The 14,510-nt window shown below is 47.8% G+C and overlaps 1 protein-coding gene across 1 annotated transcript in view; it reads left to right on the plus strand.

The window, feature by feature from the left end:
• Positions 1-14,510, plus strand: part of PIP4P2 (phosphatidylinositol-4,5-bisphosphate 4-phosphatase 2) — a 91,914-nt gene that overhangs the window by 64,018 nt on the left and 13,386 nt on the right. The window contains exon 5 of the mRNA XM_073550513.1: positions 13,304-13,356. Within this exon, the coding sequence (XP_073406614.1) occupies positions 13,304-13,356 (53 nt within the window). The remainder of the gene's footprint in view (positions 1-13,303; positions 13,357-14,510) is intronic.

The following is a 14,510-nucleotide window of genomic DNA, read 5'->3' on the forward strand; positions in this document are numbered from 1 at the left end:
GCTCGCTACTGAAGCCAGACAGCGCTCGCTACTGAAGCCAGACAGCGCTCGCTACTGAAGCCAGACAGCGCTCGCTACTGAAGCCAGACAGCGCTCGCTACTGAAGCCAGACAGCGCTCGCTACTGAAGCCAGACAGCGCTCGCTACTGAAGCCAGACAGCGCTCGCTACTGAAGCCAGACAGCGCTCGCTACTGAAGCCAGACAGCGCTCGCTACTGAAGCCAGACAGCGCTCGCTACTGAAGCCAGACAGCGCTCGCTACTGAAGCCAGACAGCGCTCGCTACTGAAGCCAGACAGCGCTCGCTACTGAAGCCAGACAGCGCTCGCTACTGAAGCCAGACAGCGCTCGCTACTGAAGCCAGACAGCGCTCGCTTCTGGGGTCCACAGCGCGCGCTCCTAAGGCACAGAACGCGCTTCTGAAGATCCAGGGAGCACGCTTCGGAGGTCCATAGCGCCCTGCGGACCGCGCCAGGATGGAAGGGGTTGCTCCAGCAGGCGGAGGGGTAAGTGCGCATAGCGCAGACCACCCTCCCCCACCCATTACCCCAACCCAGATCTGAGTAGGTGCCCCTTCTGTATTATTAGGAGAAGGGAGCCCTGGCAGAATCCCCCTCGGGGGCGAAGGACCCGGCAAAAGCCACCTCCAAATCGGTCCGATGCTCAGTATGCAGGGTAAAGCTGCCAGACGCATATAACAAGACCCTATGCGGACCCTGTACCTCAAGGGTCATAGGCGAGGAACAGCCATCCCTCCTAGCCGAAATGAGATCGCTGATAAGGGAGGAAGTTCGGGCCTCTACAACCAGCCTCGCACGGCATCAGTCCCCCAGCCCAGGGCCGAGTCGCAAACGTCCAAGGTGGGAAGCGGACCCAGAGTCGGAAGAAAGCCCTAGTGAGGAGTCCGAATTCCGGGATTCGGATCAGGAAGCAGAAGGCGCGATCTGGGGGGATAGACAAGATCAGAGCAGGAAATACCTATTCAGACTGGAGGACACGGACGAGTTGGTCCAAGCAGTCAGAAATACTATGCAGATAGAGGAGGTACCTAAACCACAGTCCAGACAGGACTTAATGTTCGGAGGACTGGTGGCCCGGAGACAGGTAGTGTTCCCTGTAAGTGAACACATCAAAATGATGGTCCAGGAGGAGTGGAAGGAGGCAGAGCGTCGACTGACACTCTCCCGAGACTTTAGAAGCAGACTGCCTTTTGATCCTGAGGAAACCCGGGCATGGGAGGAAATTCCTAAAATAGATGTCCCAGTCGCTAAGGTTACCAAAAAGACGGCTATCCCATTCGAGGACTCATCAGGTCTTCGAGACCCGATGGATAGGAAGGCAGACGTCTTATTAAAAAGAGCATGGGAGACGTCGGCGGCTCTTATTAGGGCCAACATAGCAGCCACCTCGGTGGCCAGGTCTATGTTTTTGTGGATGGGGCAGTTGGAAGAACACCTAACCAACAAGACCCCTAGATCAGACATCCTAGCATCCCTTCCGCTCATAAAATCGGCCACGGCTTTCCTATCAGATACGTCGGCCGAATCGGTAAGGTTTGCAGCCAGAAACAGCTCCCTCTCCAACGCGGCCCGAAGAGCAGTCTGGCTCAAATCCTGGTCGGGGGACAACGCTTCAAAAACTAAGCTATGCGCCATCCCCTTCTCGGGCCTGAGGGTATTCGGGCCAGCCCTAGATAACATTCTAGAGCTGGTGTCTGATAAAAAGAAGGGATTCCCGGAGGAAAAACCCAGACGACCCCAGTCCTTTCGGAGAGGCTCCTTTTCTAGGAGACAGACCGAGTTCAGGGGTCGGGCAAGGTCCAGTAGAGGCTCCTATAAGGGCTCCTTCAGCCAGACCGGGAGGGACAGAGGTCCTCCATTCACATTAACCTCTAGATCGAGGAGGCAATGACGCCATGGGTATTGGGGGGGAGACTTCGCCACTTCGCAACAAACTGGTCCCGAGTCACCCACAATCAGTGGGTCCTCAGAACCATCGCGGAGGGCTACAATATAGAGCTTTATTCACCTCCCCCTGAAAGATATATTACCCCCACTGTCGTCCTGGAGGACTCTGCAATGTGGACGGATCTACAGGACATGGTAAAATCAAAAGTCATAGTACCACTTCCCCCGTCAGAAAGAGGGAAAGGGCACTATTCGTCCCTGTTCTCGATCACAAAACCGTCTGGCGAGGCCCGTACCATCATAAACCTGAAACCACTAAATGCTTGGGTCAAGTACAAGAGATTCCGGATGGAATCGGTCCGATCCGCAACCCTCCTGATAGATCGGGACGCCGTCATGTGCACCCTAGACCTAAAGAAGGCCTACTACCAGGTCCCTATCCATCCCTCATCCCAGAGACTGCTAAGGTTTGCGGTCAGTTTACCAGCCCGGACCTGCCACTTCCAGTTCCAGTGTCTTCCATTCGGGTTGGCCTCAGCTTCCAGAATCTTTACAAAGCTGGTGGGAGAAGTAGTGGCCTACCTGAGAGATCAGGGTATTGTGATCATACCCTATTTAGACGACTTCCTACTGGTGGCAAGATCCAGGGAAGCGCTCGTTCGCGACCATTACCGCAGTTGCTCGGTTTCTGAGTTCCTTGGATGGGTGATCAATTGGGAGAAGTCGAACCTCAGGCCAGAAACCAGGAAAATATTTCTCTGAGTCCTCCTAGACTCAACCGACAGAATATCCTGGCTACCCGAACAGAAGCAGAGGAATATTCGGACCAGAACCAGAGACCTGTTGAGACGTCCGTGCTCCATAAGGGAGGCAATGGAGGTCCTGGGCCTCATGGCTGCCTGTATCCAGTGCGTCCGATGGGCCCAATTCCATTCAAGATCACTGCAGAAAGAGATCCTTGCGAGGTGGGACAGAAGTCAGGCGTCGCTAGACAGACCCCTAAGGCTGCCAGAACGAGTAAGAGAGTCCCTTCGGTGGTGGACACGGTCCAGAAACCTTCAGGTGGGCGTATTTTGGACAGCCTCTCCATACGTGGTAGTCACCACGGACGCCAGTGTGTGGGGTTGGGGAGCCCACATAGAAGGGAAAATCTTCCAGGGGAGATGGCCAGTAGACATCAAGACCAGATCCTCCAATTTCAGAGAACTCTACGCGGTCTGGGAAGCGCTACGGCGGAACCAGTCGATACTAGAGAATCGTCATGTCCGTATACTATCCGACAATATGACGACAGTGGCATTCCTGAAGCACCAGGGAGGGCCCAGACATCAACCACTACAGGACCTAGCAGGAAAAATATTCGCTTGGGCAGAAAGAACAGTCCGATCAGTGACCGCAGTACACCTAGAGGGTTCCCAGAACGAAGTAGCAGACTACTTGAGCAGACAACGGATCCGCCCGACAGAATGGGAACTGAACGAAGAAATCTTCAACCATCTCTGTCAGCGTTGGGGGACCCCCAGTATAGATCTTTTTGCAAGCCGAAAGAATTCGAAGGTCCCCAGATTCTATTCCCTGAATCCGACGGACCACCCAGAAGGTGTGGATGCCCTGAGTCAGACTTGGGGAGAATCCCTCTCCTACGCATTCCCGCCACTGGCCCTTATACCGGCAGTGCTCAGGAAAATACGCGAGGACCACACACGAGTGATGTTGATTACTCCATACTGGCCGAAGAGAAGCTGGTTTCCCCTTCTAAGAGCCATGGCAGTAGGAAATCCAGTCGAGCTACCCCTGTGGAAGGACATCATCCACCAGGGCCCGATCTACCATCCAAACCCAGCAAGACTTCATCTATCGGCTTGGATCCTGAGAGGGACATCCTGAAGACAAAGGGATTGTCGGACCAGGTCATATCCACCCTACTGGCCAGTAGGAAACCGGTGACATCCGCAATCTATAGGAAGATATGGAAAAGATTCTGTCTGGAGGGTGGCAGGTCCGATCTCGTGGCAGGCACCCCTGACCTCCCTAGCATACTAAGTTTTTTGCAGGCATGTTTTAATAAAGGCCTTAAGCCTAGTACGCTAAAGGTCCAGATTTCAGCCTTAAGCGCCTTCTTCGATTACCAGCTAGCTGCTCATCCCTGGGTAATAAGATTTATAAAAGCCACACAGCGCCTGCGCCCCACGATTAGGCAGCTCACCCCGCCGTGGGATCTGGGTCTGGTACTCAGGTCCCTCTGTACAGACCACTATGCTCTAGGGGAGAAAATAACCATCTCTGCCCTCACCTGTAAAACGGCCTTCCTAGTAGCCATTACCACGGCCAAAAGAATAGGGGAGATCCAGGCCCTGTCCACTAAGGACCCATATCTACAGATAAGAGAGGATAGTATAATCCTAAGGTTAGACCCGGCATTTACCCCGAAGGTAGCCTCCTCAAAGAATCTAAACCAAGAGGTAGTGTTACCATCGTTCTGCGACAATCCCCGTAATAAAAAAGAACAGCGTCTTCACTCGCTGGATGTGAGGCGCGCAGTGCTAGACTATCTAGAAGCCACCAATAGCTGGCGCATTGACCCAAACTTGTTCATCCTTTTTGGGGGTAAAAATAAGGGGAAGAAAGCCTCTAAGGCGTCTATCGCGCGCTAGATTACCTCACTAATCTCTGACGCCTACCAAGCCGAAGGCGTTAGCCCGCCAGGGTCCATAAAAGCCCACTCTACGAGGGCGGTATCAGCCTCATGGGCTGAATGGGCGGGGGCCTCGGTTGACCAAATCTGTAGAGCAGCAACCTGGGCCAATCTGAATACATTCTGCAAGCACTACAAGCTTGACGTGTTGGCTGGTCAGCAGACCGCATTCGGGAGAAAAGTTCTCCAGGCGGTAATCCCACCCTGAGGAGGTGCTTTGGTACTCTCCATGGTGCTGTCAGGTGGACGTCCTGGAAAATAGGTATTAGACCTACCGGTAATGATGTTTCCAGGAGTCCATCCTGACAGCACGGGTAGTTCCCTCCCTGTTATGTTATGCTATGTTGTATTTTGATATGTCATATGCTGTAATATGATTGTTTCATTAAACTGTTACTAGCATCATCCACCTTGCGGTACTTGTTAAATCACTGAGGGAGAGGGGGTGGGACGTGACCTTTAACCTCTCGTGTGCTTCCTGTCCCTGTAAGGAGGAGGAGGATGTCCTCCATGGTGCTGTCAGGATGGACTCCTGGAAACATCATTACCGGTAGGTCTAATACCTATTTTTGTATATTTAGTTGATCTCTTTGGGATTATTGATCGTGGTGTTTTTTCGTATTCTAGTTTATTCTAGCGATTATCCCCAGTATTCAAACTTACAATTATCACACAGTATTGTTAGATATTGTTTATTATTGTGAATTAATGGAGTGTGGTTTCCATTAGGATTTTATGGTGCACTTCATAGTATGTAGAGAAAGGAAAATGACATAATGGAAAAATTAAAATAGAATTACCAAACCAAACTGTGACTGCTGCGCTAACTTTGGTTTTATTGGCACTAGAGATGGGCGGACACCTGGATGTTCGGGTCCGACGGGTTCAGTCAAACAGTTACAAAAAGTTTGGGTTTAGAACAGTACTCAGACCCCATTTACTTGAATGGGGGGCCCGAACATTCAGTGTTTGCCGCCCTGTCATGTGCATGACAGTGCAGGAAACACTGCTTCTGATTGGCGGTGAAATCATCCCTGCCGATCAGAGAGCCGTGGTTTCCACGCTGTCAAAAGACAGCGTGAGCGCGCAGCTATGATCGGAGATATAAAGTTCACCTCCGGTCACTGGTGTCAGCTGATGGGACTACTGCTCCCATCAGCCGATGCCTGCTGCTACTAATAACAGTAAGAACAGGAGCAGCTGATGGGAGTATTCATATAAAAAAATTTGTAAAAAAATAAGCCATTGTGGGTTTCCCAGTGTGTGTGTGTATATAATATATATATATATATATCTCTATGTATGTGTGTATATATATATATATATATATATATATATATATATATATATATATATATATATATATATATTATTTTTTTTTTTTTTTTTTTTTTTTCATTCTCCTATCATGTCTGTCTGTAACCGAAATCCTGCCTCGCTGATTGGTCACGGCCTAACTGCCGCGACCAATCAGCGACACTCGCTTAGTCATCGCGGCAACACGGCCGCATCGCTTATTTGTACTTGCACATTACAGCCGTTAAAGGCATCACTGCTGCGCCGCTCATTACACAGGCACAGTCCTGTACATATACAATACATTAGGTAAGAGCAGAACAGTGACTGCAGCTCTGGCTGTAACAGGAGTATAATACATTAGGTAAGAGCAGAATGGTGACTGCAGCTCTGGGTGTAACTGGACTACAATACATTAGATAACAGGAGAACAGTGACAGCAGCTCTGGGTGTAACTGGAGTACAGTACATTAGGTAACTGCAGAACAGTGACTGCAGCTCTGGCTGTAACTGGAGTACAATACATTAGATAACAGGAGAACAGTGACAGCAGCTCTGGGTGTAACTGGAGTACAGTACATTAGGTAACAGCAGAACAGTGACAGCAGCTCCGGGTGTAACAGGAGTATAATACACTAGATGGTGGCCCGATTCTATCGCATCAGGTATTTTAGAGTCTGTTACAATAAAAAATAGTGTTATACTCACCTTCCGACGGCCCCCGGACTCTGTCCCTCCTCTCACCACGCGCCCGGCATCTTCCGGTTCGAGTAATGCTTAGTGAGAAGGGCTGAAGATGACGTCACTCTCGTGAGAGCGCGACGTCATCAGCGGTGTTTCGCGCAAAGCATTACTGGAACCGGAAGATGCCGGGAGCGTGGAGAGGAGAGAAAGAGTCCGGGGGCCATCGGAAGGTGAGTATATAACTATTTTTTATTTTAACAGAGACTCTAGAATACCCGATGCGATAGAATCAGGCCACCATCTAGTTTTTGATAACCAGCCAGGCAAAATTCATATCTGGGGGCTGCAACTCTCAGCTGTCAGCTTTAGCAAGGCTGGTAATCAAGAATAGAGAGTTCCCACAACGTACCTTTTTTAAAAAATTATTTAAATAAATAATTTTAAAAAAAAATTGGTGTGGGGTTTCCCCCCCCCCCCCTGTTTTTTGAAAACCACCCTTGCTAAAGCCGACAGCTGGGGGCTGGTAAGGGGTCATGGATATTGGACCCCCCCAGCCTAAAAATAGCAACCCGCAGCTGCCCAGTAAAGGTGCATCTAATAGATGCGCCAATTCTGCCTGACTCTTCCCACTTGCCCTGTGGCGGTGGCAAGTGGGGGTTCATATTTGTAGGGTTGATGTCACCTTTGTATTGTCAGGTGACATCAAGTCCATGGCTTGGTAATGGAGAAGCGTCTATAAGGCCTTTTTCACATTTCCGTTTTTGACGTCAGTTGAAATCCGCCAAAGAATAAAAAAAGGATCCGTTTCCGTTTGAGAACAAACGGATGTACCGGATCCGTTTTATGGTCGGGTCCGCTGCAGCCGTCAAAGAAATAAATAAAATTTAAAGGAACCGCGGCCTGGAAAAGAGAGAGAGAGATTAAAATGCTTGTCCGAGCAAATCTGCTGGGCATGCGCACTTGCAAATAGCGGTCCGCCGCTACAAAAAACGTTTCAGACTCCGTCTGCTCCGCCCGGGAGACGCTACAATTCGGATCTGTCCAAAAACTGATGCAACGGACGACCGTCAGTCAAAATCCGCCGCTAATGTAAGTCTATGGGGGGGAAAAAGCGTATCCACCAAAAAAGGGGCGGATCCTTTTTTTTTTTAAAACTGGCGGATTTTGACTGACGACAAAAAACGGAAATGTGAAAAAGGTCTAATTCACCTATCCATTCCTAATCCTATAGTTACATGGTAAATAAAGACACAGCCAGAATAAAGTGTTTCATTTGAAATAATACAAAACACTTTTTACTTTTTTATTTAAAAATAACACTCTGTTATAATCGCTGAATGTCTAATTCCACTGAATCCCTCGTCTCCTGTAATAAAACAATATCCCTCACCTTTCTGTCATTCTGTCCCACGCCATGTTTTGGGGATAAACCGTTTTCAACCTGGACAGTACAAAGATGCGACAGTGTAGGCTGAGAACCACTGGTGAATGAGCTGCTGCGAGCGCAGCCTCAGTGACTAGCGGTGACGTCATCGAGGTTACTGACTGTCAATGAGGCTGTGTTCCCAGCCGGGCTGAACTGCGGTGACCTCGGTGAGATCCCCGCTAGCACCATGAGAAAGTCTCACTGTGCTAGCTGGGATCTCATCGAGGTCACCGCAGTTCATCCTGGATGGGAACGCAGCCTCAGTAACTATCGCTCCCATCAGCCGACACCAGTGTCCGTAGGTGAACGTTATGCCTTCAATTACAGCTGCAGGCTCACGCTGTCTTTTGATTGCGTGGGAACCATGGCTCTGTGACCGGCAGTGATGATTTCACCATCGATCTGAAGCGTTGTTCGTCGCACTTCCTGGTGACACAGTGTCCGAACAGTAGGGGTTCGGCCATGTCTAATTTGCATGGTATGTAGTCCCCCCTTTTCTTTAAATATATTGTAAGGTAGTGCCTATTGTTCATGTTGGCAGCAGATATACCAGGTCCAGCCCAGGATTTTCATATAACACAGTCCATACGGTTTATTATACACGGCATAAACCATAGCATGAAGAAAACAAAAGCAGTCTTACAGCAGACCAAACGGATGTTCATAGTGGAGCACCGCTCCCTTAGCCCTGTGGTCACACAGGCTGTGCTGTGTCCAGCAATCAGGCTTTACAGTCTCAGTTAATTCCCCCTGTCCGGGTTACCTCTTAGCTGCTTCTCAGTCCTGACGTCCCTTCCCTCCTGGGGACTGTCCAGTACTCACAGGCTATTACACACAGGCCACCCACTGTCAGCGGTGTCCACATGTGCGCTTCAGGAAGGCAGCCCACCTTCCAGAACGACAGCCTTCCGGGACCTTTCCACACAGACCAATCAGATCCAGGCACGCACTCATGTGACCTACCCTGGTCACCTTTTATGTTCCGAAGCCACGCCCACCAGATCAAATGGCTATGACCTCATTGCAGGTCCTATATCAAACACCCATGCATACACATATATACAGGCTTACTATGGGTGTTTTTAGACACGCCCCTGGGTGGGTTTGTAGGTGACTGGTCTCCACCCGTCTCACCAGCCACCTGAAAGCTCTCCCTGATACATTGTAACAAAAACCTCAGCAGTTCCTCTGCTGATCAACACTTGTTCAAGCTTCCATCCCAGGGCCACTCCCCCCCTGGGATACATAACTGTCATTTAGCATCCTGCCGTTCATCATATCTCCATTACCACAATGGACATGCGTGTGTGCATGACCCATACAGCACTCCCCAGCTGTGACAGCGGTCACAGCACTATATATACTGTGTGTGTGTGTGTGTGTGTGTGTGTGTGTGTGTGTGTGTGTATATATATGTATGTATATATATGTATGTGTATATATATATATATATACAGTGGGGCAAAAAAGTATTTAGTCAGTCAGCAATAGTGCAAGTTCCACCACTTAAAAAGATGAGAGGCGTCTGTAATTTACATCATAGGTAGACCTCAACTATGGGAGACAAACTGAGAAAAAAAAATCCAGAAAATCACATTTGTCTGTTTTTTTTTTTCCTTTTATTTGCATATTATGGTGGAAAATAAGTATTTGGTCAGAAACAAAATTTCATCTCAATACTTTGTAATATATCCTTTGTTGGCAATGACAGAGGTCAAACGTTTTCTGTAAGTCTTCACAAGGTTGCCACACACTGTTGTTGGTATGTTGGCCCATTCCTCCATGCAGATCTCCTCTAGAGCAGTGATGTTTTTGGCTTTTCGCTTGGCAACACGGACTTTCAACTCCCTCCAAAGGTTTTCTATAGGGTTGAGATCTGGAGACTGGCTAGGCCACTCCAGGACCTTGAAATGCTTCTTACAAAGCCACTCCTTTGTTGCCCTGGTGGTGTGCTTTGGATCATTGTCATGTTGAAAGACCCAGCCACGTTTCATCTTCAATGCCCTTGCTGATGGAAGGAGGTTTGCACTCGAAATCTCACGATACATGGCCCCATTCATTCTTTCATGTACCCGGATCAGTCGTCCTGGCCCCTTTGCAGAGAAACAGCCCCAAAGCATGATGTTTCCACCACCATGCTTTACAGTAGGTATGGTGTTTGATGGATGCAACTCAGTATTCTTTTTCCTCCAAACACGACAAGTTGTGTTTCTACCAAACAGTTCCAGTTTGGTTTCATCAGACCATAGGACATTCTCCCAAAACTCCTCTGGATCATCCAAATGCTCTCTAGCAAACTTCAGACGGGCCCGGACATGTACAGGCTTAAGCAGTGGGACACGTCTGGCACTGCAGGATCTGAGTCCATGGTGGCGTAGTGTGTTACTTATGGTAGGCCTTGTTACATTGGTCCCAGCTCTCTGCAGTTCATTCACTAGGTCCCCCCCGCGTGGTTCTGGGATTTTTGCTCACCGTTCTTGTGATCATTCTGACCCCACGAGGTGGGATTTTGCGTGGAGCACCAGATCGAGGGAGATTATCAGTGGTCTTGTATGTCTTCCATTTTCTAATTATTGCTCCCACAGTTGATTTCTTCACTCCAAGCTGGTTGGCTATTGCAGATTCAGTCTTCCCAGCCTGGTGCAGGGCTACAATTTTGTTTCTGGTGTCCTTTGACAGCTCTTTGGTCTTCACCATAGTGGAGTTTGGAGTGAGACTGTTTGAGGGTGTGCACAGGTGTCTTTTTATACTGATAACAAGTTTAAACAGGTGCCATTACTACAGGTAATGAGTGGAGGAAAGAGGAGACTCTTAAAGAAGAAGTTACAGGTCTGTGAGAGCCAGAAATCTTGATTGCTTGTTTCTGACCAAATACTTATTTTCCACCATAATATGCAAATAAAATGAAAAAAAAACAGACAATGTGATTTTCTGGATTTTTTTTTTCTCAGTTTGTCTCCCATAGCTGAGGTCTACCTATGATGTAAATTACAGACGCCTCTCATCTTTTTAAGTGGTGGAACTTGCACTATTGCTGACTGACTAAATACTTTTTTTCCCCACTGTGTGTGTGTATGTGTATATATATATATATATATATATATATATATATATATATATATATATATATATATATATATATATATACATACACGCACGCGCGCGCGCGTCCGGTCTGATGGGTGTCGCGGTCTGGCGCCTCCCATCTTCTAGAGATGACGTCCTCCTCGCTTCATGCTGCGCTCCTGCGCAGGCGTACTTTCTCTGCCCTGTTGAGGGCAGAGCAGAGTACTCCAGTGCACAGGCATCGGACCTCTCTGACCTTTTCCGGCGCCTGCGCACTGCAGTGCTTTACTCTGCCCTCAACAGGGCAGGGAAAGTAAGCCTGCGCAGGAGCGCAGCATGAAGAAAGGAGGAGAACGTCCTCTCTAGAAGATGGGAGGCGCCGGACCGCGACACCCACCGCCCCTGATCCCACCCCTGGTAAGTATAATGTAACTTGTTTTTCTTCTCTTTCCGGTTACATTGGGGGCTTATCTACAGCATTACAGAATGCTGTAGATAAGCCCCTGATGGCGGTGGCCGCATGTTACTGGCCGAAAATGGGGTGACAGATTCTCTTTAAGCACCGCCTACTTCCGCATGCGTCCTTCATACCTATCTTTAACATTGTGTACACAGGGACATGCGTTGTATGCGAATGCGTCCATGTGCATCATTTTGAAGTGCCGTCCGAACGCAACATGTATTTTCTTGCGTTCGGCAGGCACGTCAAAACAACGCACGCAGACTCATTCGCATACAACGCATGTCCCTGCGTACACAATGTTAAAGATAGGTACACAGGACACATGCGGAAGTAGGTGGAGCTTAAGGAAAGAAGTCCGCAGCACCACGCTGCGGACTCGAACGCTAATGTAAACCCAGCCTAACTCTGTGACTTCCCTGCAGCATAACCTCAGGGCATGTATGCAGTACTCCGCGCACGTGTATATCAGTGCATTGCAGATAGTATAGGAGCGACGGAGGGATGATCTGTGTAACTGCTGTCCACTCTGGTCAAAAAATGAGGGTCATAGACACGAGATGCTATAATAAGGGCTCATCAGACGGCCGCGGATCTCGACCCAAGCACAAACTGCTGCGTTTGTCACGACTGGAGCATGGCCGCTTCATATATTTCTGTGAGGCTGTCGTCTTTGGTTTGGGAGATGCCCGACCAGTTCGTGAATTACTGTCCGTGCTCAGACCAAGATCCACGGATGTCTGCATGAGCCCTAAATATCGATTGTTCAACCCCTGGCCTTAACTGTATTTGTGCTCAATCTGTATGAAGTGAGTGCTAGTACAGTGAGTGCCGGCTGTGTGATACGGCGAGTGGCGGCTGTGTGATACAGCTGTCGTCCATCTCCAGCTGTGACAACTGAGCTATTAAAAAAAAACAACTTAATTTATCCTACATGATGAACGCTTCATGAAAAAATAAGAATGCCAAAATTGCAGTTGTTCATCTTGCTTCCCCCCAAAAATGGAACAAAGTGATTTAAAAAGTCCTATTTACCTCCAAAATGGTTCCAATAAAAAAATGCAATAACCCTCACACAGGTCTGTTGATGAGGGGGAAAAAGAAAAATTAGACATCACAAATAGTTGATTGAGGAAAAGAAAGTTGGAACCTGCTGCAACCCACCAATCTACTGTCTCCTTCCCCACCATCCTGTAGCATGTAAGCCCGAAAGGGCAGGGTCCTCTCCCCACTGTATCAATCTGTCATTGTTAGTTTGTTTACAGTAAGTGATATCTGTAATCTTTATGTAACCCCTTCTCCTGTACAGCACCATGGAATCAATGGTGCTATATAATAACCAGCTCAACACACCGGAAAAATTTAAAATTCACAAAGTCTTTATTGGAAATCCTTTAAAATAGAAAGTAATGAAAAAATGGGCATCTCAGACAACAAAGCATACACATTTCAAGCTACATGGCTTTTGAACACTCAAGATACTTTAAGCTACAGATCTCCAGAAGAAGTCTGAGGCCAGGGCGGTATTATTACGCCGAGCTGTGTTAGAACAAGTTGGCACTTTTGTTAAATCCTTTGCCGTCTGTCTTTTGTCAGCCGGTCATTGACCCAGGTCCTCCAAAGCATGGGAACTTTCTTGTTTGAGGGTTATGAACATGGGCAGACATCATTTACTGTTCGACCATGGGACAGAAGATTCTTTTTGTCTACGATCTTCCGGTGACGCTGAGATGAAAAATAAATAAACTTTCGGTCTTTTCTCAATTACAGTGGATGGAGCTGAGGTTCAACACTTTGGCAAAGTGCCCGCACTGCAAGAGAATGTGAGTATAGCGGAGCAGCGTGTCTTGTGCGCTGCGTGGAGGAATCCAGACACGGGGGGGGGGGGGGAGGGACTGTCACTAACGTTCGAGCAAATGTCTGCAGTCAAATGAGTGGTTTCATCGTTACATTGAGCCAATAGTCTCACTGTTTGGCTTTTAATTTTTTCTTCCTAATCTTCTTATGAATATGGGTCAAAATTTAAGAAATTCAGATAATCCAAACCAATGCAGACACAAATGAATGAATGAACCAAGGCTCCTTTACCTATTGCGTAGCCGAGATTAAAACCTTTACTCATAGTAAATCGGTGAGTTGTCCTCAACTTTAAGCTTATACATTGGAGGTTGGCAATTTTCTGAAAAATAATGTAACTTTTCGTACATCTTAAAAGGTGGGATATAATATATATCCATATAGCATAAGACCTGTCAGAATGCCCATCATAACCCTGTCCACCACCAAGAGCTCTTACAATGGTCATGTGAGCATCCGGACTGGACTTTGGGGCAATGGTGGCATGATCTAGTGCAGGGGTGAGGAACCTTTTTTTCTGCCAAGGGCCATTTGGAATCTTATAATAGCGTTTGGGGGCCATATAAAATTACTAACTTATACATTAGCCAACTATATTTATTCAAACATTTAAATAACGCCCTCCATACAGTATAACGGGCACATAAAGTCCTCCATACAGTACAATGGCTCCACATAGGTCTCCATAAACTATAATGGCTCCACATAGTCCTCCATACAGTGTAATGGCCCCCACATTAAGCAGGACAAAGTGTAATGGGCCCGACAAAGTGTAATGGGCCCCACATAGTGCTACATGCAGTATCATGGCCCCACACGATGCTCCATACTGTATAATGGCCTGTGTTTTATACTGTATAATGTGCTCACATAGTGTTACATACAGTATAATGGCCTCACATTAAACAATAAATACAGTATATAATCATGTATAAGCCGAGGTGCCTAATTTTGACCATAAAAAACTGGGAAAACTTATTGACTTGAGTATAAGCCGGGTTTTGCATTGTCCCCTAATCCACATCCTTATCAGCATGGCTCCTCATCCCTGTTCTGGTATGCTGGCTCCTTATCCCCATCCTTGTATGTATGGCCCCCATGAGAAAAGCATTAAAACAAA

The sequence above is a fragment of the Dendrobates tinctorius genome, unplaced genomic scaffold (genome assembly GCF_039654945.1).
Source record: "Dendrobates tinctorius isolate UK_male_01 unplaced genomic scaffold, ASM3965494v1 ptg000165l, whole genome shotgun sequence".
Lineage (NCBI taxonomy): Eukaryota > Metazoa > Chordata > Amphibia > Anura > Dendrobatidae > Dendrobates > Dendrobates tinctorius.